The sequence below is a fragment of the Eulemur rufifrons genome, chromosome 6 (genome assembly GCF_041146395.1).
Source record: "Eulemur rufifrons isolate Redbay chromosome 6, OSU_ERuf_1, whole genome shotgun sequence".
Classification (NCBI taxonomy): domain Eukaryota; kingdom Metazoa; phylum Chordata; class Mammalia; order Primates; family Lemuridae; genus Eulemur; species Eulemur rufifrons.
In genome coordinates this window covers 57746174-57769143 of record NC_090988.1, presented here as the reverse complement: position 1 = coordinate 57769143, position 22970 = coordinate 57746174, and the positions used below count along the sequence as shown (strand labels likewise).

Genomic DNA, 22970 nt, shown 5'->3' with positions numbered 1-22970 from the left:
CAATGCTCAACACCTCCTGAGGTGCAGTGCAGGCACACTGCTTCATCCCCAGGCACATATCACCCCAGTGCCAGCCAACTTCTCTGCCAACTCCTGCCCCTCCCTCTAGGACATTGAGAGGCACGGGTGTGGGCACTTTCCAGCCCTTCTTGGGATCAGACTCTGGGCCCTAACTCAACAGGTGCCCTTTTTCTCTTTCCTGACCCTCTCTCTTCCTCCCTAGGTCGCTTGGCACCTGTGACCCTCGCCCTCTCAGGTGGGGATCCCCGGGGACTCTTCTCCCTAGACTCGGCCTCAGGGCTGTTACAAACACTTCGCCCTCTGGACCGGGAGCTGCTGGGCCCAGTGCTGGAGCTGGAGGTTCGAGCAGGCAGTGGAGTGCCCCCAGCTTTCTCTGTAGCTCGGGTGCGTGTGCTGCTAGATGATGTGAATGACAACTCCCCTGCCTTCCCTGCACCTGAAGACACAGTACTGCTGCCACCAAACACTGCCCCAGGGACTCCCATCTATACACTGCGGGCTCTGGACCCCGACTCAGGTGTTAACAGTCGGGTCACCTTTTTCTTGCTTGCAGGGGGTAGTGGGGCCTTCACTGTGGACCCCACCACAGGCCATGTCCGGCTTATGGAACCTCTGGGGCCCCCAGGAGGACCAGCCCATGAGCTGGAGCTGGAGGCCCGGGATGGGGGCTCCCCGCCACGCATAAGCCACTTTCGACTGCGGGTGGTGGTACAGGACTTGGGGACCTATGGGCTGGCTCCCCGATTTGAGAACCCTACCTACCATGTGGACCTGCCCTCAGGCACCACCCTTGGAACTCAGGTCCTGCAACTGCAGGCCCAGGCACCAGATGGGAGCCCTATCACCTATCACCTTGCAGCAGAGGGGGCAAATAGCCCCTTTGGTCTGGAGCCACAGAGTGGGTGGCTATGGGTGCGGGCAGCGCTGGACCGAGAGGCCCAAGAGTTGTACACACTGAAGGTAATGGCAGTGTCTGGGTCCAAAACTGAGTTGGGGCAGCAGACAGGCACAGCCACTGTGAGGGTCAGCATCCTCAACCAGAATGACCACAGTCCCCGCCTGTCTGAGGATCCCACCTTCCTGGCTGTGGCTGAGAACCAGCCCCCAGGCACCAGTGTGGGCCGGGTCTTTGCCACTGACCGAGACTCAGGACCCAATGGACGTCTGACCTACAGCCTGCGACAGTTGTCTGAAGACAGCAAGGCCTTCCGCATTCACCCCCAGACTGGTGAGCACTGGGACCCAAATTCTGACACCCCACAGCTTTGTCCCCAGACTGGTGAACTCCCAGCCCAGATCCCACTTATGAGAACGAGGACTCAGCCTGGAGTTTAGCCCTAGCATTCCCTCCCACACCTCCTAAATCCCAGCTTCTTAGCCGCAAGTCTCAGGCTCTGTATCCCTAAATATCTCACACATCATCTCCATCCTGCACTCCCAGGAGAAATGACCACACTCCAAACCCTGGACCGTGAGCAGCAGAGCAGCTACCAGCTCTTGGTGCAGGTGCAGGATGCAGGGAGCCCACCCCGCAGCACCACAGGCACCGTGCACATCGCAGTGCTCGACCTCAATGACAACAGCCCCACCTTCCTGCAGGCTTCAGGAGCTGCTGGTGGGGGCCTCCCTATACAGGTACGTGAAGTGCAGGACCCCGTCCTGAAGAAGTGTGAGAGGAAATGGGGGTTTCCCCATAGAGCTGTAGGTATAGGTAAGAGAGACTAAGAAAGGGGGCTGTGCCTGCCCACAGGTGAGGGGAACTCAATCCTTAGGAACAGGAAGGAAATAACTGTGGGTGAGTTGTGTCCCCACAGGTACCAGACCGAGTGCCTCCAGGAACACTGGTGACAACTCTGCAGGCCAAGGATCCAGATGATGGGGAGAATGGGACCATCCTGTACACGCTAACTGGTATGGAGATAGAAAGAAGGGAGTGGGTGATGGCATGCCTCATGGCCTGCCCAGCTCTGGGCCCCCAGCCCTCATCCTTCCTCTGCCTGTGCCTAGGTCCTGGCTCAGAGCTCTTCTCTCTGCACCCTCACTCGGGGGAATTGCTCACTGCAGCACCCCTCGTCCGAGCAGAGAGGCCCCACTATGTGCTGACACTGAGTGCTCATGACCAAGGCAGCCCCCCTCGAAGTGCCAGCCTCCAGCTGCTGGTGCAGGTATGGCTGCCCTTCCTACAGTCTGTCTACTTCCCCTTGGCTGCCGCTATAGCCCCCAACCCCGCCACGCCCCAGAAGCTCCAGCTTCATGGAGTCCTTGGGCCCTCTAGGCAAACTACTCTGACCACCCTTCCCTGCTACCTGGGGTGCCAGCCCAGACCTCCTTTTACATGGATTCTTCCTAATTCCATCCTCCCTTCCTGGTCCACAACAGGTGCTTCCTTCAGCTCGCTTGGCCGAGCCACCCCCAGATCTCACAGAGCCAGACCCAGCAGCGCCAGTGCCTGTGGTGCTGACGGTGACAGCAGCTGAAGGGCTCAGGCCGGGCTCCTTGTTGGGCTCTGTGGCACCGCCAGAGCCCTCCGGTGTGAGCGCACTCACCTACACACTGGTGGGCGGCGCCGATCCCGAGGGCACCTTCGCGCTGGACGCGGCCTCAGGGCGCTTATACCTGGCGCGGCCTCTGGACTTCGAAGCGGGCCCGGCGTGGCGCGCGCTCACGGTGCGCGCTGAGGGGCCAGGAGGCGCGGGCGCGCGGCTACTGCGAGTGCAGGTGCACGTGCAGGACGAAAACGAGCATGCGCCTGCCTTTGCTCGCGACCCGCTGGCGCTGGCGCTGCCGGAGAACCCCGAGCCGGGGGCGGCGCTGTACACGTTCCGCGCGTCGGACGCCGATGGCCCGGGCCCCAACAGCGACGTGCGCTACCGCCTGCTACGCCAGGAGCCGCCAGTGCCTGCGCTTCGCCTGGACGCGCGCACCGGGGCGCTCAGCGCTCCGCGCGGCCTGGACCGGGAGACCACACCTGCGCTGCTGCTGCTCGTGGAAGCCACAGACCGGCCTGCCAACGCCAGTCGCCGCCGCGCAGCGCGCGTCTCCGCGCGCGTCTTTGTCACGGATGAGAATGACAACGCGCCGGTCTTCGCCTCGCCCACACGAGTGCGCCTCCCGGAGGATCAGCCGCCTGGGCCCGCGGCGCTGCATGTGGTAGCCCGGGATCCGGACCTGGGTGAGGCCGCACGCGTGTCCTATCGCCTGGCAGCTGGCGGGGATGGCCACTTCCGTCTACACTCGAGCACCGGTGAGAGAGGCAGGGGTGAGAGTGAGGCGGGTGCTGATGTGGAGGGAGTGTCGAGGTCTCTATCAACCTGCCTTACCGCTCTCTTAGGAGCGCTGTCGGTGGTGCGGCCTTTGGACCGCGAGCAGCGAGCTGAGCACGTGCTGACCGTGGTGGCCTCGGACCACGGCTCTCCGCCGCGCTCGGCCACGCAGGTCCTGACTATCAGCGTCGCTGACGTCAACGACGAGGCGCCCACTTTCCAGCAGCAGGAGTATAGTATCCTCTTGCGTGAGAACAGTCCGCCTGGCACATCTCTGCTCACTCTGCGGGCAACCGACCCTGACCTGGGTAAGGCCTGGTGGGATGAATTGTGAGAGGGATGGACTGGAGCGAGAAAGGGTATATTTACCCTCTGATCTATTCTCCATCCTGTCCCTCCTCAGGGGCCAATGGGCAAGTGATTTATGGAGGTGTCTCTGGTGAAAACTTCTCTCTGGACCCTGACACTGGAGTTCTCACGACTCTTCGGGCCCTGGATCGGGAGGAGGAGGAAGAAATCAACCTGACAGGTACACGCTGACAGGGCCTCAAGACCCCAAGATCCTGAAGTATAGTAAAACCAGTGTTACATGGGCAGAGCTCTCAAAGTACTACCTTCAGTTGTTTCCACTTTTTACAACACAGCTCCTGTTATTTTTTTGGACGTTTTGGGGAAGTCAAGGGTTTGGCAGGATGCAAGATGAACTGTGACTTTCAGGCCGTCACAACTGTGATGACATAAACTCTCAAAAGCATAATGTCATAGCTATGTCCTCTAGGCCTCCCTCAGATCCTGCAGCCATTTAACAGTGGAGTATATTGATATTAAATGTCAGAGAGGTCAAGTGACTTGCTCAAGCTAATGCAGCTTAGAAGTGGCAGCGTTGGGGCTTGAACCCAGATCTTTTGAAACCTTTTCTGTTACACCACTGCTAATCAAAGACATATCTTGCATGCATCAAGCATGGGAGGTAGGAAGGAAAAGAACATCTTCTGACACAATTATGTTTATGTGTACATATGCACATGTGTTCGTGGGATGTGTGAGGAGATGGACATTTTCTGGTTTGTGTGTGCACCTGGTGAACATGTATGGACACTGTGTGGTGTGAGTTTCTCCATGGGATGACAGCAGGTTAGACCTCATTGATTTTGCTTCCCCCAGTGTATGCCCGGGACAGAGGCTCACCCCCCCAGTTAACTCATGTCACTGTACGAGTGGCTGTGGAGGATGAGAATGACCATGCACCAACCTTTGGGAGTACCCACCTCTCCCTGGAGGTGCCTGAAGGCCAAGACCCTCAGACCCTTACCGTACTTCGGGCTTCTGACCCAGATATGGGAGCTAATGGGCAGCTGCACTACCGAATCCTAGGTGAGAACCATCCCACACCCACTAACCCTGCACCCACTTGCCTGGTTCTTGCTCTTTTTTGGCCACTGTCAGCCTCAGTCAGTGTGTCTGGGTCACCTTTCCTCTGTTTTTATGTCTTCCACTTTTTCTTTCATGCATCTGTCAGTGTATCCAGGTATCTCTTTCTATGCCTCTTCAGTTCTTTATCTCTCTCTATATATGTTTTTATCTTCCTATTTCTTTTCTTTCTCATATGTGTCTCCCTATAGAGCAGTCATTCTCAAACTTTTTGGTCTCAGGAGCCCTTAACACTGTTATTTTTTGAGAACCCTGAAGAGTTTTTATATGAGCTATATCAATATTTATTGTATTAGATATTAAAACTGAGACAATTTTTAAATGATTGTGAAATAAGCCAATGAAGTATACTGCTTACCATATTTCTGCATAAGCACAAGGAAATGTTAAGATTTCAAGGCAGGGTGCAGTGGATCGCACCTGTGATCCCAGCAGTTTGGGAGGCCAAGGCAGGAGGATCACTCGAGGCCAGGAGTTCAAGATCATCAGCCTGGGCAACACAGCGAGATCCTGTCTCTACAAAAAATTTAAGAATTAGCAAGGCATAGTGGCCTGAGCCTGTAATCCTAGCTACTCAGGAAGCTAAGGCAGGAGGATTGCTTGAGCTGAGGAGCTCAAGGCTCCAGTGAACTATGATCACACCTGCTGCACTCCAGCCTGGGGGCAGAGTGAGACCCTGTCTCTAAATAAATAAATAAATAAGATTTCAAATAGCAATTTATTGGACAGTAATGAGGTTTCAGAATTATAGCAGGTGTAACTGAAGGTAGCCAGCACTAACTGAATCTCTGAAAACACACATATTCATGCTCTAAACTTTCTACCTAGGATATTCTAGAAAACAGAATACATAATCACACATTCAGTTAACCAAATGATGATGTCATCCATGTCATGTAGCATCTGCAAACTCCACTGTACATTTGTGAAATGAGAATGAGAAAGGTATATGTCTTAGTAGTGCTATGAAAATAATTTTGATTTTATGTGTATGAAAGAGTCTCAGGGGACTCCCAGGAGTTCCCAGACCACATTCTGAATGAGAATGGCCGCTTTACCTTCTGTGTTTCTGTTTTTGGCTATTTCTCTGTCCCCCGCCTTTCTCCCAGTCACACACACGCACACACACACACACACACATGCACTCTCTCTTGCTTGTGCATGCTCTCTCTCCGCTGTTACCTGTAAGTCATCCCCATCCCATGACACATGTATGTTTATGTGTGCATGCCCTTCTCTGCAGATGGGGACCCATCAGGAGCCTTTGTCCTAGATCTTGCCTCTGGGGAGTTTGGCACCATGAGGCCACTAGACCGGGAGGTGGAGCCAGCATTCCAGCTGAGGATAGAGGCCCGGGATGGAGGCCAGCCGGCTCTCAGTGCCACTCTGCTTGTGACAGTGACAGTGCTGGACGCCAATGACCATGCTCCAGCCTTTCCTGTGCCCACCTACTCGGTGGAGGTGCCCGAGGATGTGCCTACAGGGACCCTCCTGCTGCAGCTACAGGCTCATGACCCTGATGATGGGGCCAATGGCCGTGTGACCTACTACCTGGGTGCAGGTACAGCAGGAGCCTTCCTGCTGGAACCCAGCTCTGGGGAGCTGCGCACAGCCACAGCCCTGGACAGGGAACAGTGTCCCAGCTACACCTTTTCTGTGAGTGCGGTGGATGGTGCAGCTGCTGGGCCCCTGAGCACCACAGTGCCTGTCACCATCACAGTACGCGATGTCAATGACCACGCACCCACCTTCCCCACCAGTCCTCTGCGCCTGCGCCTGCCCCGCCCAGGCCCCGGCCGCAGTACCCCAACCCTTCCTCTGGCCACACTGCGAGCTGAGGATCGTGATGCTGGTGCCAATGCCTCCATTTTGTACCGGCTGGCAGGCACACCACCTCCTGGCACCACTGTGGACTCTTACACTGGTGAAATTCGTGTGGCCCGCTCCCCTGTGGCTCTGAGCCCCCGGGATCGTGTCCTCTTCATTGTGGCCACTGACCTTGGCCGTCCAGCTCGCTCTGCCACTGGTGTGATCATTGTTGGACTGCAGGGGGAGTCTGAGCGTGGACCCCGCTTTCCCCGGGCTAGTAGTGAAGCTATGCTCCGTGAGAACGCACCTCCAGGTGGGTCCTCAGCCATGTCTTCCAGATTTGTATCCTTGGATGGGCTGGGGTTGCTCACTGAAAATGGCCCCAGATTCCCCCAGTCTAATACAGTCCGACCAATACCGTCCTCTCTGCAGGGACTCCTATTGTCTCCCCCAAGGCTGTACATGCAGGGGGCTCGACTGGACCCATCACCTACAGCATTCTCAGTGGGAATGAGAAAGGGACATTCTCCATCCAGCCTAGCACAGGTAAGGGATGGGAGCAGGGGCTCTGTGTGGAACAGGGTCCTGAGGAAGCAGGATCTTTGGACCAGAGGAGGCTTTAATGGGGGAAGGGCTGCCCTTGAGTAAAGGGCCTCAGAGAGGGAGGCTCCAGGGCAAGCAAAGGGGACTGTCACTGATGCATTGTGCCTCCCCCTAGGAGCCATCACAGTTCGCTCAGCAGAGGGGCTGGACTTTGAGACCAGCCCACGGCTGCGACTGGTGCTGCAGGCAGAGAGCGGAGGAACCTTTGCCTTCTCTGTGCTGACCCTAACCCTGCAAGATGCCAATGACAATGCTCCCCGTTTCCTGCGGCCCCACTATGTGGCCTTCCTGCCCGAGTCCCGGCCCTTGGAGGGGCCCCTGCTGCAGGTGAGGGGTGTGATGGGAAGATGAGGGGCAGGGTTGGTCAGACTTGTCTATGGCCAGGCCAGTGCCAGCAGCCTCCTGCCCTCAACCAGGTGGAGGCAGATGACCTGGATCAAGGCTCCGGAGGACAAATCTCGTACAGTCTAGTCGCATCCCAGCCAGCACGGGGATTGTTCTACGTAGACTCAGCCACCGGCACTATCACTACCACAGCCATCCTGGACCGTGAGATCTGGGCTGAAACACGGTGAGGTCTGGCCCTGTGGACCCAAGACTCCATCTTGGGCTTCCCTGGTTTCAAGCCCTGCTTGGGATCCCCCTCAATCTCTAGGCGATACCCTGAATTCCCCAGCCCAGAGCCCTGTCCTGAGTCCTCCTTGCCCTGCCCAGGGTTCCCCCTTATCTTCAGGGCCCACTCGCTGATTGTGCTCTGTGTCCAGGCTGGTACTAATGGCCACAGACAGAGGAAGCCCAGCCCTGGTGGGCTCAGCTACCCTGACGGTGATGGTCATCGACACTAATGACAATCGCCCCACCATCCCCCAGCCCTGGGAGCTCCGAGTGTCAGAAGGTGAGGGCTGGGTAAAGTGAGAGGTATAAAGGGTGGCACCCCTGTGCTCCAGGGGTGTCTGGGACCATGCCAAACACACTTGTCCTGTGTGTTGCAGATGCACTATTGGGCTCAGAGATTGCACAGGTAACAGGGAATGATGTGGACTCAGGACCGGTGCTGTGGTATGTGCTGAGCCCTTCTGGGCCCCAGGATCCCTTCAGTGTTGGCCGCTATGGAGGCCGCGTCTCCCTCACAGGCCCCCTGGACTTTGAGCAGTGTTCCCGCTACCACCTGCAGCTGCTGGCACACGATGGGCCTCACGAGGGCTGTGCCAACCTGACAGTGCTTGTGGAGGATGTCAATGACAATGCACCTGCCTTCTCACAGAGCCTCTACCAGGTACTGACACCCCTGGATGCCTCCACACCTGGATCCACAGTTGTTCCTGGTGGAGGGAAGTGACAGAGCTAGAAGTGGCTGAAGTGGGCTGGGTTTTGGAGCTGATCTGAGGATGGGAGGTTCCCATCTCAGACCAGCCTTCCAAGTCCTGTGAACTACATCCAGGTTCTGCGTCCTCCACCCAGAAAGGGGAGAAGGTGGGCAGTTCTCATTTGAATACCGAGAGTATGGGTTTCAAGCTGGAAAGGATGCCAAGCAGGGGCCGTGGGCTGAGTGGGCAGCAGGGCAGCTGGGGGGCTGGGCCGTGAACACTTTTCCTCGCATCTCAGGTGACGCTGCTTGAGCACACACCTCCAGGCAGTGCCATTCTCTCCGTCTCTGCCACTGACCGGGACTCAGGTGCCAATGGTCACATCTCCTACCACCTGGCTTCCCCTGCTGAGGGCTTCAGTGTTGACCCCAACAATGGTGCGTCTTTCTCGGGATCTGATCCTTTGTCTTTGACTGTGTTGGGCCATATCCTGACCTCATTTCTAGAATTTGTTCCACAAACTCTGGACTCCTAGATCTCTGACCCATGGAGGACATTTTCTCCCCTTTGTCTCTATTATAAGCCCTTCCTTGACTGCAAGTCTAGAAGCTGTTCCCTAAGCTTTGAATCTTTGAGGCCATCCAGTAATTTCCTAGCACAGAGGCCCTGGAGTCTGCCTTCCAAAGCCATTTCCTAGACCCTGAAGGTGTCACCCTGTAGGGCTGCTCAGCTACAGCCTCTGCTGAATACATGTTTCTTTCTCTACCCTTCTCATCTTAGGGACCTTGTTCACAACAGTAGGAACAGTGGCCTTGGGCCATGAGGAACCAGGAGTAGTGGATGTGGTGCTGGAAGCACGAGACCACGGGGCTCCAGGCCGGGCAGCACGAGCCACAGTTCATGTGCAGCTGCAGGACCAAAATGACCATGCCCCGAGCTTCACATTGCCACACTATCGTGTGGCTGTGACTGAAGATCTGCCCCCTGGCTCCACCTTGCTCACCTTGGAGGCCACAGATGCTGATAGAAGCCGCACCCATGCTGCCGTGGACTATAGCATCATCAGTGGCAACCGGGGCCACATCTTCCAGCTGGAACCCCGGCTAGCTGAGGCTGGGGAGGGTGTTGGACCAGGCCCCCGGGCACTAGGCTGCCTGGTGCTGCTTGAACCTCTAGACTTTGAAAGCATGACACAGTACAATCTAACTGTGGCTGCAGCTGACCGGGGGCAGCCACCTCGCAGCTCAGCTGTCCCGGTCACTGTCACCATACTGGATGTCAATGACAACCCACCTGTCTTTACCCAAGCATCCTACCATGTGGCAGTACCTGAGGACACGCCTGTTGGAGCCGAGCTGCTGCATGTGGAGGCCTCCGATGCTGACCCTGGCCCTCATGGCCTCGTGCGTTTCACTCTCAGCTCGGGCGACCCATCAGGGCTCTTTGAGCTGGATGAGAGCTCAGGTGCCTTGAGACTGGCCCATGCCCTGGACTGTGAGACCCAGGCTCGACATCAGCTTGTAGTGCAGGCTGCCGACCCTGCCAGTGCACACTTTGCTTTGGCACCAGTGACAATTGAGGTCCAGGATGTGAATGACCATGGCCCAGCCTTCCCACTAAACTTGCTCAGCACCAGCCTGGCTGAGAACCAGCCTCCAGGCACTCTTGTGACCACTCTGCATGCAATTGATGGGGATGCTGGAGCTTTTGGTAGGCTCCGCTATAGCCTCTTGGAGGCTGGGCCAGGGCCTGAGGGCCGTGAGGCATTTGCACTGAACAGCTCAACTGGGGAGTTGCGGGCACGAGTGCCCTTTGACTATGAGCACACAGGAAGCTTCCGGCTGCTGGTGGGTGCTGCCGATGCTGGGAATCTCTCGGCCTCTGTCACTGTGTCAGTGCTGGTGACTGGGGAGGATGAGTATGACCCTGTATTCCTGGCTCCAGCTTTCCACTTCCAAGTGCCAGAAGGTGCCCGGCGTGGCCACAGCCTGGGTCACGTGCAGGCCACAGATGAGGATGGCGGTGCTGATGGCTTGGTGCTCTATTCTCTTGCCTCCCCTTCCCCCTATTTTGGTATCAACCAGACTACAGGTGCCCTATACCTGCGGGTGGACAGTCGCGCACCAGGCAGTGGAACAGCCACCTCTGGGGGTGGGGGCCGGACCCGGCGTGAGGCACCACGGGAGCTGAGGCTGGAGGTGGTAGCCCGGGGACCTCTGCCTGGTTCCCGGAGTGCCACCGTGCCCGTGACTGTGGATATCACCCACACTGCACTGGGCCTGGCACCTGACCTCAACTTGCTGTTGGTGGGGGCTGTGGCGGCCTCCTTGGGAGTTGTGGTTGTGCTCGCACTGGCAGCCTTGGTCCTAGGACTTGTTCGGGCCCGTAGCCGCAAGGCCGAGGCAGCCCCTGGCCCAATGTCACAGGCAGCACCCTTAGCCAGTGGCTCCCTACAGAAGCTGGGCCGGGAGCCACCCAGTCCACCACCCTCAGAGCACCTGTATCACCAGACTCTCCCTAGCTATGGTGGGCCAGGAGCTGGAGGACCCTACCCCCGTGGTGGCTCCCTGGACCCTTCACACTCAAGTGGCCGAGGCTCAGCAGAGGCTGCAGAGGATGATGAGATCCGCATGATTAATGAGTTCCCCCGTGTGGCCAGTGTGGCCTCCTCCCTGGCTGCCCGTGGCCCTGACTCCGGCATCCAGCAGGATGCAGATGGACTGAGTGACACATCCTGCGAGCCACCTGCCCCTGACTCCTGGTATAAGGGCCGAAAGGCAGGGCTGCTGCTGCCAGGCACAGGAGCCACTCTGTACCGAGAGGAGGGGCCTCCAACCACTGCCACAGCCTTCCTGGGGGGCTGTGGCCTGAGCCCTGCACCCACTGGGGACTATGGCTTTCCAGCAGATGGCAAGCCATGTGTAGCAGGTGCGCTGACGGCCATTGTGGCTGGCGAAGAAGAGCTCCGTGGCAGCTATAACTGGGACTACCTGCTGAGCTGGTGCCCTCAGTTCCAGCCACTGGCCAGTGTCTTCACAGAGATCGCTCGGCTCAAGGATGAAGCTCGGCCGTGTCCCCCAGCTCCCCGTATTGATCCACCACCCCTCATCACTGCCGTGGCCCACCCAGGAGCCAAGTCTGTGCCCCCAAAGCCAGCAAGTACGGCTGCAGCCCGGGCCATCTTCCCACCGGCCTCTCACCGCTCCCCTATCAGCCATGAAGGCTCTCTCTCCTCAGCTGCCATGTCCCCCAGCTTCTCACCCTCGCTGTCTCCTCTGGCTGCTCGCTCACCTGTTGTCTCACCATTTGGGGTGGCCCAGGGCCCCTCAGCCTCGGCACTCAGCGCAGAGTCTGGCCTGGAGCCGCCTGATGACACAGAGCTGCACATCTAGCTGTGGCCCAGGCTGGGCCCCGACCTGGGACACGCACAGTGTCCCCAATGCAGGCCCCACTCTGAGCCTGCCCTGGGCAGCCTCGGACCATTACTGGCCACAGGGAGGCCACCACTAGGCCCCAGCTCTCCACCCCAAACTCTCCAGCCTCCTCAGAGCACTGGGACCTTTTGGCCCTTTTGGTCACTGACCTGTGGCCAGGTCCAATGTGAGGAGAAATATGAAGGAGGTGGCAGCCCTGGGTCCTCCTCGATGAGGGCTTCCTGCCCTGTACCAGCATCCTGAGATGGAGCTGAGACTTTATTTATTGGGGGGTAGGGAGACGGAAGGGGTCCCTCCAACCTGTTTGGGCCCAGCTCCTTTGGGTTCCACTGACACCCCTGCCCCTGCCCAGAACCAAGTGCCAATTCTCACTCTGGAGCCTTAATAAACTGCAGTTTGTATCCAGCCTCCGGCTCTGTTCTGTGGGGATGACTGGAAGACATCTGGCACAGTATTCTGGACACCTCAGGCGGCAGAGAGGGGCAGAGGACATGGGTGCATCTAGAGTGGAGCCTGGACTGAGGCTGGTGGTACATCTCTCTGCAGTCAATCTTTTCCCTCTAACATGGGCAAGAGGCCAGCTGGGGCTTGGTTGTAACAGCAACCTAGAAAGGGATCTTAGGGATGATCAGCTCTAGGCCTGAGGGTCTTAAAAGAGGTAGGGGTGGATACAAGAGCAGACAAGTAGTTTCTTTTTCTTGGGACCACTAAATATACACACTGTAATAAGAACTCACACTTGTTAGCTTTGCCACATCAGGTTCTCTGCCAGGTGACCTGCTTACTTTATCTCAGTGTAAATTTTCACTGTCACACAATGAGCTTGGGAACCACTGGTGTAGACTATTCTTTGGGGAGCCCAGGAAGTGAGGGAAGGGAGATGAGCCAATGTTTGAGAAGTTCACAGAACTGAGGAAATTGCAAAGAAAGAAGGTTGTGGTCAAAGAGAAAGGTTTCAGAGTATGGTGGTAGTAAATACAGTTCCTGGGGCCAAACTCATTGGGAAATGTTGGGTTCAGAGAAAAGTGGAGGGATCAAGGGATAGGAGGAAGTTAGATTAATTTTAATGGGAGTGAGAAAATGCAACAGCTTGAAAAAACAGAAGGTTATAGTCTGAGAAAGGATGCTATAATTTCAAAGGTAGAGTGGTTCTGAGAGATGCCAAATCCAAGGTGTAGCATGGGACTGGTTTGCTTAAGTGAAGTGAAGGTAATGCTCATTGGGTTTGATGAGATGAAAGAAATGGGAGGTTAAGGTGTTGAATAGGTCTCTTATTAAGATATTTTAATTGTCTAGGTCAAATGATAGCAGGAGTTGGAGTAGACAGAAAGGCTAGGTGCTAAAATCCTCAGTGTGGGGCTAGAATCTATAGGACAATAGACGGTAATGACCTGTAGGATAACAGCAAGAGTAGAGGGATGTATCTCAAAAGTATGGAGGTCAGAATAGGGATTTTAATGAGTACTGGACTAACAGTTTTGGAAGTTAAAATTATACTGTTGCCACTCTCTTCTGCATGGATTTTTGGAAGAAAGAACACTGAGGAAGACTGCAAGGGAAGTTGAGTCCTCAGGGTTTCAAGTCTCATTGAAAATCATCTCATAAAGATCGCAAATCAACTCAGACCTCCTTGAGGGCTTTGAGTTACGATTAGGAAGAAGCAGAGGTCTGGATTCATTTTATCCACTTGACCCCACTAAACATTGATACAAGATTCCTCCATGCTCTTGGAACAAAATTGATTATCTTGAAAACCTTGGGAACCCATAAAAAATAGGGCCCCAACGGATTATAGATCTCCTGGAAAGCGACTGAAAACCAGACCCTCATTCGAATAAAAGGATCCTGACCTTTCAAAAGCTCCAGTCTGCTCATAAATTTAGTCTTAGAATGAGCATGAAACTGATAATATGGGGAGACAGGGTAGGGAAGGAGGAAAAAAAAAAATTTCCGGCCGGGCGCGGTGGCTCACGCCTGTAATCCTAGCACTCTGGGAGGCCGAGGCGGGTGGATTGCTCAAGGTCAGGAGTTCGAGACCAGCCTGAGCGAGACCCCGTCTCTACTAAAAATAGAACGACATTATATGGACAACTAAAAATCTATATAGAAAAAAATTAGCCGGGCATGGTGGCGCATGCCTGTAGTCCCAGCTACTCGGGAGGCTGAGGCAGTAGGATCGCTTAAGCCGAGGAGTCTGAGGTTGCCGTGAGCTAAGCTGACGCCACGGCACTCACTCTAGCCTGGGCAACAAAGTGAGACTCTGTCTCAACAAAAAAAAAAAAAAAAAAAAAAAAAAAAAATTTCCACTGCAACCCCATGAAACAGATTACTTTTATATAATAATGTCCGTATTATAAATGAAGAAACCTAGGCTCTGAGAGGCTAAGTTACTTTCCTGATATGATACAACTAGGAAGAACCCAAGGTCTGCGGGCCTCCCGAGCCCGCTTCCTCATGGTGATTCTCACCTGGCCGGACGCAGACAGCAGGTGGGGGGCCCTGGGCTTACCCTGTTTTTGACAGTCCAGGGAGGGAGAATCCCAGTGGCGGCAGCCCCACCCTTTCCCAGCATTCAGGACCACCCATTCAAGGGTGGAGCCAGTACCCTTACGTCACTAGTTACTAGGCAAAGGCTGGGGGTGCTCATGTGATCCGTCACATGACAGCAGATCTACAGAAAGGCGAAATGGGACTCCGAGCCTGGTGAGAAATTAGGGGGTCCTGGGATAAGGGGGTCACATTGGAGGGAGTACATGTTGGAGGGTGGGAACACAATGACAATCCAGCTTCTGCTGAAACCCACCTGCTGCCCCTACAGCCTCCTAGGGCTCCTTGCCCTCATCCTCTCTGGGAAATGCAATTACAGCCCGGAGCCCGACCAGCGGAGGACGTGAGTTGACTTAGCACTGACCGTCCCCTTCCCCATGTCCTGTTCTGCTCCCACTATCCTGGTTCCTGGCTTCCCTCATCCCCATACCAGGAGCTTATCCCACACCATAGACTTATCCCCAGGTTCCCAGGCTCAGTTTCCTATCATTTACCTACTGTAATCCATATCTGCATCTATGTCTCAGTTCCTAATCTGAAGCCTTAATGTCCAGCATTTTCCATCCCCACCATAACCAAGGCCATATCCCTGACCCTGACCCTGCAGGCTTCCCCCAGGCTGGGTGTCCCTGGGCCGTGCGGACCCTGAGGAAGAGCTGAGCCTTACCTTTGCCCTGAAACAGCAGAACCTGGAGAGACTCTCGGAGCTGGTGCAGGCTGTGTCGGATCCCAACTCCCCTCGCTATGGTGCCTGTCGGGATTGGGGACAGGATATGGGAAGCAGTGGGGGGACACAGGGCTGGGCTGGGCATGGGACAGTGTAGATCATGTCAGGGACATGTCTCAGGGCCTGTCAGGGCCTCTCAAACACCTCTGTTCCTCAGGCTAGAAACCTAAAAGTCGGTGTGGTTCAGAGCACATGATCTGATCTGGATTCAAATTCTGACTCTACCACTTACTTGCTACCAGACAAATGGGGAAATGTCATCTAGTACATATAGGTGTTCATCAACTCAAGTTCCTCCCCTGACCTTTGAATGTACTCTCATTTCCTCCTCTGTTCAGATACTAAGTCTGCCAGTTCCAATTGATAAAGACCACTTCTTTGGACTAGTCTACTTGCCATTCTCTTTGCCACCAACTCAGTTGTTTATTCCTTCTCCTGGACTACTGCCCAGTCCCCTGACTGGCCTGCAGTCTCCTCCCTCCTCCCCACTCCCCACTGTACTCCCCACTCTGCTTCAAAAGAGTCTTTCCAATGTTCAAACTGGATTGTCTCCTTCCCCTAGTGTACGGTGGAAGTGAGTGAGGCAGGAAGTCTAAGATTCACCCAAAAGGTGAGCACTAGTGTGCATGACTCCATGCAGGAAACAGTGACTCACCATCATGTTAAGTTTAAAATCAACACGTGTGAAGACTTGAGCTAGATTAGATGTTATCTTATAATTGGCTCCAAAAGTTTTGAAAAATTTTATTGGAGATAAACTTAAAATGGAAAATTTAGATTTATTTTTCATGAGCATGGCAATGCATGCTGTCATACAGCATTTGCAACTTACTGGCCTTTAGGGTAAATCCATATTCTTGGGCATGGCATTCCAAGTCTCTCTAGCTTTTTCTTCCCCTGCCCCCCAAATATACCCTGCACCTGCACAGTCTTCCTTTACCCTGCTTCAGGCCCCTAGGAAGTCCCGATATCTCATGGTTGGGGTCCAAAGTGGGCAACTTGGAAAAGCAATGAATGAAGGCAAAAGCCTCTTCTGAATCTCTGTAGGAAAATACCTAACCCTAGAGGATGTGGCTGAGCTGGTCCGGCCATCACCACTGACCCTCCACACAGTCCAAAAATGGCTCTTGGCAGCTGGAGCCCGGAACTGCCATTCAGTGACCACACAGGACTTTCTGACTTGCTGGCTGAGTGTCCGGTGAGAGGGAATGAATGCTCCACAGGGGCACCAATCATCCCATCAGGGAGACCAGTCACCCCAATGGGAGGGAGCTGAGAGCTTGCTGGGGACTTGCGGGTGGGATTTAATGCATGGGGAGACAATGACTGACTGCCCAATGATGCTCAGGCAGTGCCCTCTGCTCCATTCTGTGCTTTCTGACCTCTGTTCTCCCATCTCTGACCTCCAGACAGGCAGAGCTGCTGCTCTCTGGGGCTGAGTTTCATCACTATGTGGGAGGAGCTGCAGAGACCCATGTTGTAAGGTCCCCACATCCCTACCAGCTCCCACAGGCCTTGGCCCCCCATGTGGATTTTGGTAATGCCCAGTGGGTTTAGTGGGGTTGGGGAAGACAGATCCAGGGGCTGGAGAAGTTTAGATGCCATGGGGGACTTGGGGTGGGGTCAGTGGTAAAGTGGGTGCTGGAGGCTACAAGATCTCCTCAAGCCTGACCCCTCCCTACAGTGGGAGGACTGCACCGTTTCCCTCCCACCTCATCCCTGAGGCAACGCCCTGAGCCACAGGTGGCAGGGACCACCGTTGGCCTGCATCTGGGGGTGACCCCATCTGTGATCCGTCAGCGATACAACTTGACAGCACAAGATGTGGGCTCTGGCACCAGCAATAACAGCCAGGCCTGTGCCCAGGTGAGCCAAGCAGAGAGCCCCAGGGTCCTCACAGCCTCCCCATGGTATCCTCAGTGACTTACCACCCTGGGACTTACTCTCTGACTCATGATCCCTGCTCTGACTCACTCCACAGTTCCTGGAGCAGTATTTCCATGGCTCAGACCTGGCCGAGTTCATGCGCCTCTTTGGTGGCAAATTTGTACACCAGGCATCAGTAGCCCGTGTGGTTGGACAGCAGGGCCGTGGCAGGGCTGGAATTGAGGCCAGTCTAGATGTGCAGTACCTGATGAGCGCTGGTGCCAACATCTCCACCTGGGTCTACAGTAACCCTGGTACTGCCAAGGGGACTGGCTGGTGGGGAAGATGGTGGGGGATGGGTGTTGATCCCTGCTCCCTCAAGGGAATGCCATGAGCTGGAGGGAGATCCTGATAACCGCCCAATGATTACCCTTGTGCCCATCCCCTCAAAATATAATCCAGGCCGGCATGAGGGGCAGGAGCCCTTCCTGCAGTGGCTCCTGCTGCTCAGTAATGAGTCAGCCCTGCCACATGTGCACACCGTGAGCTATGGTGATGATGAAGACTCACTCAGCAGAGCCTACCTCCAGCGGGTCAACACTGAGTTCATGAAGGCTGCCACTCGGGGTCTCACCCTGCTCTTTGCCTCAGGTGACCTCCTACCCTAAACTTAGAACCATCCCCCTCGGCCACCCACCCTGGGAGTTTTGACTCCACAGTGACCCCTGAGCCTCATCTCTGACTCATAATCTGAACTCAGGCCTGACCTCTAAACTCTGACATCCTGCAATAATAACTAAAACATGAATTTCCTCTCTGACATCTGAACCCACATACCAAGCTCTGCCCAATTAATACGACTGCTAAACTTGGTTTCTTTCCAGGTGACAGTGGGGCTGGGTGTTGGTCTGTCTCTGGAAGACACCAGTTCCGTCCTAGCTTCCCTGCCTCCAGGTAAGCACCCTAGCCCACCACTTACCTGTGATCATTGAGACTGCAGTGAGCTATGATTGCACCCTTGCATTCCAGCCTGAGTGACAGAGTGAGACCCTGTCTCTCAAAAAATAAAAACAACAACAACAACAAAAAAACAATCCCTCTTAGTCAATCCCATGTATATGCTCCCCCGAAGAGTCTAGCCTCTCCAGGAAGACCCAGGCCATACTCACCCATCCCCACATATCTTAGAAGGTCCCCTACTATCTGAATGCTGTCTTCTGCCCTCAGCCCTTATGTCACCACAGTGGGAGGTACATCCTTTCAGAATCCTTTCCTCATCACAAATGAGATTGTTGACTATATCAGCGGTGGTGGCTTCAGCAATGTGTTTCCACAGCCTTCATACCAGGTATGTGTATATTTGTGTGGATGGATGGGTGTGAGAGTAGGGATGGGGGATCCTCAATTCAGCAGACTACTGGGCAGGCCACAGGCCAATACTCACTCAAAAATGCCTTTCAGGAGGAAGCTGTAGCCCAGTTCCTGAGCTCTAGTCCCCACCTTCCACCATCCACTTACTTCAATGCCAGTGGCCGTGCCTACCCAGATGTGGCTGCACTCTCTGATGGCTACTGGGTGGTCAGCAACAGTGTGCCCATTCCATGGGTGTCTGGCACCTCGGTGAGAATCATCCTGTCTCCAAACCCCCACTCAGAAACTACCTTCACCCCCTATGCCCAAGACCTTGCACCCAGAACCCCCGTCTCCTTAGGGACCTCTGATCCTTTTAAACATCACTCCCCAAAAGTCCGATCACTCTGAACCTCTGACCTCTATTTGTACCCTCACCCTTGCAGGCCTCCACTCCAGTGTTTGGGGGGGTCCTATCCTTGATAAATGAGCACAGAATCCTCAGTGGCCGCCCCCCTCTTGGCTTCCTCAATCCAAGGCTCTACCAGCAGCGTGGGGCAGGACTTTTTGATGTGAGTGTGGAAGGGAAGGGTGTGGATATTTTCATACAACTATGGGGAGTGCTAAGATGAATTTGGGGGCAGTTCTGACAGTGTGGGATAGCCTCTGAAATATGAATACAAGGTGAGGAGGTGTAGTCTGTTAGTACTGGTACCAGCAGGCCCAGATCTGATGCCTACCTCCTCCCTAGGTAACCCATGGGTGCCATGAGTCCTGTCTGAATGAAGAAGTGGAGGGTCAGGGTTTCTGCTCTGGCGCTGGCTGGGATCCTGTGACAGGTTGGGGAACACCCAACTTCCCAGCTCTGCTGAAGACACTACTCAACCCTTGACCCTTCCCTGGCAGGACAACCTGTCCTCTGCCCTGTAGCTAGTGGTTCAGTCCCTTATTCTGCCCCATTGCAAGCTCTACTGAACCCTCAACTGTTGACTGCTACAGACAGCTTATCTCCCAGACCCTGAAATGCTGTGAGCTTGACTTGACTCCCAACCCTACCATGCTCCCTCACACTCAGGTCTCCCTACTCCTGCCTCAGGTTCCTCAACAACATGGTACAATTAGCATTTTTGGCTACCCCTGCCTCCCATCTCACCTTCCTCTTTTCATCCAGGCTTTTCCAAAAGATTCTCTACACTGACCACATACTATTTCACTTTATGTTCACTCCTCAATTCACTGCAATGAGACCCCTGCTCTCCCTGTTACTATTTCCTACCCTGACACCAAGAAACAACAGCCTCCAGGGCACACTTCTCAATCTTTGCTTTATGGCCTTTCCATCATAGTTGTCTACCCCCTCTCCTTCCTCAGCTTCTAGGGCTTAGCTTCTCTTATCACTCCTATCTTCCTTCTTCATAGACTTCTCTTTCTCTGCTTCCTCATGGAATACTGGTGGTGTTCTTCATTGCTCCATCCTTAGTCTTTTCCTCTTCTCACTTTACTCATTGTTCCCTGGAACAAATCACTGACATCCACAACCATCACCACCTCACTGAATCACACTTTCTATCCAATAGTGATAGATACCTCAAATATAAGATGTGTGATACTCAACACTTCATCTTTCTCCTTCCCAAGCCCAAGCTATTCCATCTCGTTTTGTCTTGGCAAATGATACGATGCCAAGCCAATGGCAACCAAGCCAGAAACTTGTGTCATCCTTGACTCCCATTTATCTTATCAATCCACAAGTCCTTTAATTATATTTCCTAAGTATATCTACAACTTCTCCACTTCTCTCCATCCTCACTGCTACTACATTAGTTTAAAGCCATGTTCTCTCTCCTTTGAATTATAGGAGGCCCTTGCAATAACAGTGTCCTTACTCCCTACTTGTCCCTGAGCCAGCTTCCAGAGTAAAATGCAAATCCCATCAGGCCATTTACTTGATTAAAAACCTTCAAAGATTAATCCATTAATCTTTTGATTAAAGATCAGGCTTTTCTTTTTTTTAAAATCATGGTTCACCTTCCTTGCTATTTATTCCTGAGTAACTAATCGTTTTTCCTCTCCCATCCCTAACATCCAAGGAACTCTCACCCTTGCTGTCCACTTAACAGCACCACTTATAAAACTGTCTGGTTGATTTCCAGGATTCTTTCAAGGCTTAGCTGAGAAGTCATCTTCTCTTGTGAACGTTTTGATTCCCTGAGCTTAACTGATTTAGGTGTGGCAGAAAAATCCTAGATTTTCAAAACCAAATCTCTTTGAATCTTGGTTGTGATATAGGCTAGGAGAGAGCCTTGGGCAAGTAAGTTTATCGCCCTGAGCCTGTTTCCTCATCTGTTAAGTGGGAATATCGATACCTGCCTTTCATAATAATCAGGAAATAATGTTGGTAGAGTGCCTGACACTTGGAAGTAGGCAGCAGGTGTTAGTTCCCATACTCCCTTGCACTGCACACCTCGTGCCTACCTCTAGCATTTGTAACGACAATGCAGTATTGAAATTGCCAGTTTACTTGTTTGCTTCCCTTTCCAAGACCGTTGGTGCCTAGAGGACTAGAATCTTGTCCTACTTAACTTTGTATTCCCAGCCCTAGCTCAAGAGTTGGCAAATAAGAATTAAATAAATGTCTGAATGGAAAACCTCACGCCTCTCACTCGCTGTGATTTTTGCACGTTGTTTACTCAGGCCGAAATCCCGCCCCCTCCATCCTGTGTGCCGCCCTTCTGCTGCCCTCACCTCTCGGGGCAGCTGGCAGGGAGGGGGGCTTTCAGAATCAACTATGAACCCTTAAAAGGCTGAATAAGGGAACTAGAAACAATGCAGACTGGTGGGCAATCCGTAGTCAAGGCATGTCGGACCGATAAGCCCCAAAGCAAGGTCTTCGAGCATCAGGCTGAATGAGGTGTCCCAGACCCGCAGAGGCGTCCCGCACGTACCCACCCCAGCCTGCAGGTGGGTGGAATGGCGACGGCAGCGCAGTTCCTCAGGGCTTGGTCTCCGCCCTTCAGTCTGTTTCATCCAACTGGCCGACTGGCACCCACAGGAGGCGGGAAGCAGGAGCAAGAGCGCTAACGCTGGGACGGGCGGGGCGAGTCAAGGAGCGTGTGACGTCACCCCGGGTGTGCGTAACGTGGGCGGAAGCGGAAGCGGCTCTGTTCGCCGCCTCTCCCACCGGCCCGATGAGCTGCAGCGGCTCCGGCGCGGACCCCGAACCGGCGCCGGCCTCCGCCGCTTCGGCCCCGGGCCCAGCGCCCGCGGTGTCGGCTCCCACCGCGCTGCCCGCCAGTACCGCCGCAGAGAACAAGGCCAGCCCCGCGGGGACAGCAGGGGGACCTGGGGCTGGAGCCACGGCTGGGGGCACGGGACCCTTGGCGCGGGCCGGGGAGCCAGCCGAGCGGCGCGGGGCGGGTGAGGGCCGGGACGGGTGAGGGTGAGGTTGAGGGAAGCGCCCTGGACTCGGCCCAGCGGTGGGTGAGGGCAGAGGGTGTAAGGCGGACCTAGCTGGGGCCCTGCACCTCCCACCTCCGTGTCTCAGTTTGCTGGTTCTCCTTTAGCTCCGGTGTCGGCGGGCGGCGCGGCGCCCCCAGAGGGGCCCATGTCTAACGGGGTTTACGTACTGCCGAGCGCGGCCAACGGAGACGTGAAGCCAGTGGTGTCCAGCACGCCTCTGGTGGACTTCTTAATGCAGCTTGAGGATTACACGCCTACGGTGGGCTTCCTGCCTGAACAAGGCCATCTAGCCTGCTGTCACGCCAACTTTGAGCCACATCTGCGTGCTTTTCAGCGTCTTCGTCTTATATTTGCTTCCCTACTAGCTCTTGTGATTTTACCCCCCTCTGCCCACCCAAGCTGTGAGCTTCCCGATAACTAAGCTTATCCTCCATTTCCCTTACCCTCCTCTCTCTCAGCTCAGCAGGGCATAAGGCTAACACTGACAGTTGTCTTAATTGATTTCTCAGATCCCTGATGCAGTGACTGGTTACTACCTGAACCGTGCTGGCTTTGAGGCCTCAGACCCACGCATGTGAGTAAACCCAGGGCAGGTTAGAGCTTTGGGTGCTTTTGCAGGAATTGTCCATCTCCTTCTCATACCATTTTTTTCTGTCTAGAATTCGGCTCATCTCCCTAGCTGCCCAGAAATTCATCTCAGATATTGCCAACGATGCCCTACAGCACTGCAAAATGAAGGGCACAGCCTCCGGCAGCTCCCGGAGCAAGAGCAAGGTGTGAGGGGAGGCTCACTGAGTCAGTAATTCTCCTCCACAGCAGTGGAGGCTTAACCTATCCTGAAACCCCTTTGGGGAAACTAAGTCCTAGGGGAGGTGTAAAACCTACTCAGGGTCACCCATCTGGGATTGAAGCCTGAGATTCCTGTGCTCAGTCGGTGTTCTTCCCTCTTCCCTCAGGACCGCAAGTACACTCTAACCATGGAAGACTTGACCCCTGCCCTCAGCGAGTATGGCATCAATGTGAAGAAGCCGCACTACTTCACCTGAGCCACCCAACCTAAATGTACTTGTCTGTCCCCATGTCCCCACATCAGCCTGTTTTCATAATAAACTTTATTGTGACAGGCGGGGCTGATCCCTCCCATGTTGGGAGA

General features: G+C 54.5%; 3 protein-coding genes across 3 annotated transcripts in view; all 3 read left to right on the top strand.

Moving 5' to 3' along the window:
- Nucleotides 1-12269, top strand: part of DCHS1 (dachsous cadherin-related 1) — a 36099-nt gene extending 23830 nt beyond the window's left edge. Inside the window, exons 6-21 of the mRNA XM_069471125.1 lie at nucleotides 224-1249; nucleotides 1463-1656; nucleotides 1836-1932; nucleotides 2029-2186; nucleotides 2401-3265; nucleotides 3353-3592; nucleotides 3688-3813; nucleotides 4449-4658; nucleotides 5959-6837; nucleotides 6957-7070; nucleotides 7243-7454; nucleotides 7544-7698; nucleotides 7892-8022; nucleotides 8120-8403; nucleotides 8733-8871; nucleotides 9215-12269. Of these exons, the coding sequence (XP_069327226.1) occupies nucleotides 224-1249; nucleotides 1463-1656; nucleotides 1836-1932; nucleotides 2029-2186; nucleotides 2401-3265; nucleotides 3353-3592; nucleotides 3688-3813; nucleotides 4449-4658; nucleotides 5959-6837; nucleotides 6957-7070; nucleotides 7243-7454; nucleotides 7544-7698; nucleotides 7892-8022; nucleotides 8120-8403; nucleotides 8733-8871; nucleotides 9215-11826 (7442 nt within the window). The 3' untranslated portion in view covers nucleotides 11827-12269. The remainder of the gene's footprint in view (nucleotides 1-223; nucleotides 1250-1462; nucleotides 1657-1835; nucleotides 1933-2028; nucleotides 2187-2400; nucleotides 3266-3352; nucleotides 3593-3687; nucleotides 3814-4448; nucleotides 4659-5958; nucleotides 6838-6956; nucleotides 7071-7242; nucleotides 7455-7543; nucleotides 7699-7891; nucleotides 8023-8119; nucleotides 8404-8732; nucleotides 8872-9214) is intronic.
- A 2258-nt stretch (nucleotides 12270-14527) lies between these two features.
- On the top strand, nucleotides 14528-19856 carry TPP1 (tripeptidyl peptidase 1). The gene is made up of 13 exons (XM_069471124.1): nucleotides 14528-14571; nucleotides 14687-14758; nucleotides 15023-15162; nucleotides 16190-16340; nucleotides 16552-16679; nucleotides 16827-17008; nucleotides 17124-17322; nucleotides 17471-17659; nucleotides 17893-17962; nucleotides 18236-18356; nucleotides 18470-18628; nucleotides 18805-18930; nucleotides 19110-19856. Exons 1-13 carry the CDS (start codon nucleotides 14528-14530, stop codon nucleotides 19248-19250), a joined length of 1722 nt encoding a protein of 573 aa, XP_069327225.1. The 3' UTR covers nucleotides 19251-19856.
- A 1659-nt stretch (nucleotides 19857-21515) lies between these two features.
- On the top strand, nucleotides 21516-22869 carry TAF10 (TATA-box binding protein associated factor 10). Its single transcript, XM_069471123.1, has 5 exons — nucleotides 21516-21775; nucleotides 21922-22076; nucleotides 22327-22391; nucleotides 22477-22591; nucleotides 22774-22869. The coding sequence occupies exons 1-5, from the start codon at nucleotides 21547-21549 to the stop codon at nucleotides 22861-22863; spliced, it is 654 nt and encodes a 217-aa protein (XP_069327224.1). The 5' UTR covers nucleotides 21516-21546; the 3' UTR covers nucleotides 22864-22869.
- Nucleotides 22870-22970: the final 101 nt, after the last annotated feature.

Coding starts and splice junctions, on each gene's coding strand:
- TPP1 (XM_069471124.1), top strand. CDS start 14,528: ATGACAGCAGATCTACAGAAAGGCGAAATGGGACTCCGAGCCTG. Junction 16,341..16,551: donor ACTTGCTGGCTGAGTGTCCG/GTGAGAGGGAAT, acceptor TCTGACCTCCAG/ACAGGCAGAGCTGCTGCTCT. Junction 18,629..18,804: donor CATGGGTGTCTGGCACCTCG/GTGAGAATCATC, acceptor TCACCCTTGCAG/GCCTCCACTCCAGTGTTTGG.
- TAF10 (XM_069471123.1), top strand. CDS start 21,547: ATGAGCTGCAGCGGCTCCGGCGCGGACCCCGAACCGGCGCCGGCCTCC. Junction 21,776..21,921: donor AGCCGAGCGGCGCGGGGCGG/GTGAGGGCCGGG, acceptor GTTCTCCTTTAG/CTCCGGTGTCGGCGGGCGGC. Junction 22,077..22,326: donor TTGAGGATTACACGCCTACG/GTGGGCTTCCTG, acceptor TTGATTTCTCAG/ATCCCTGATGCAGTGACTGG.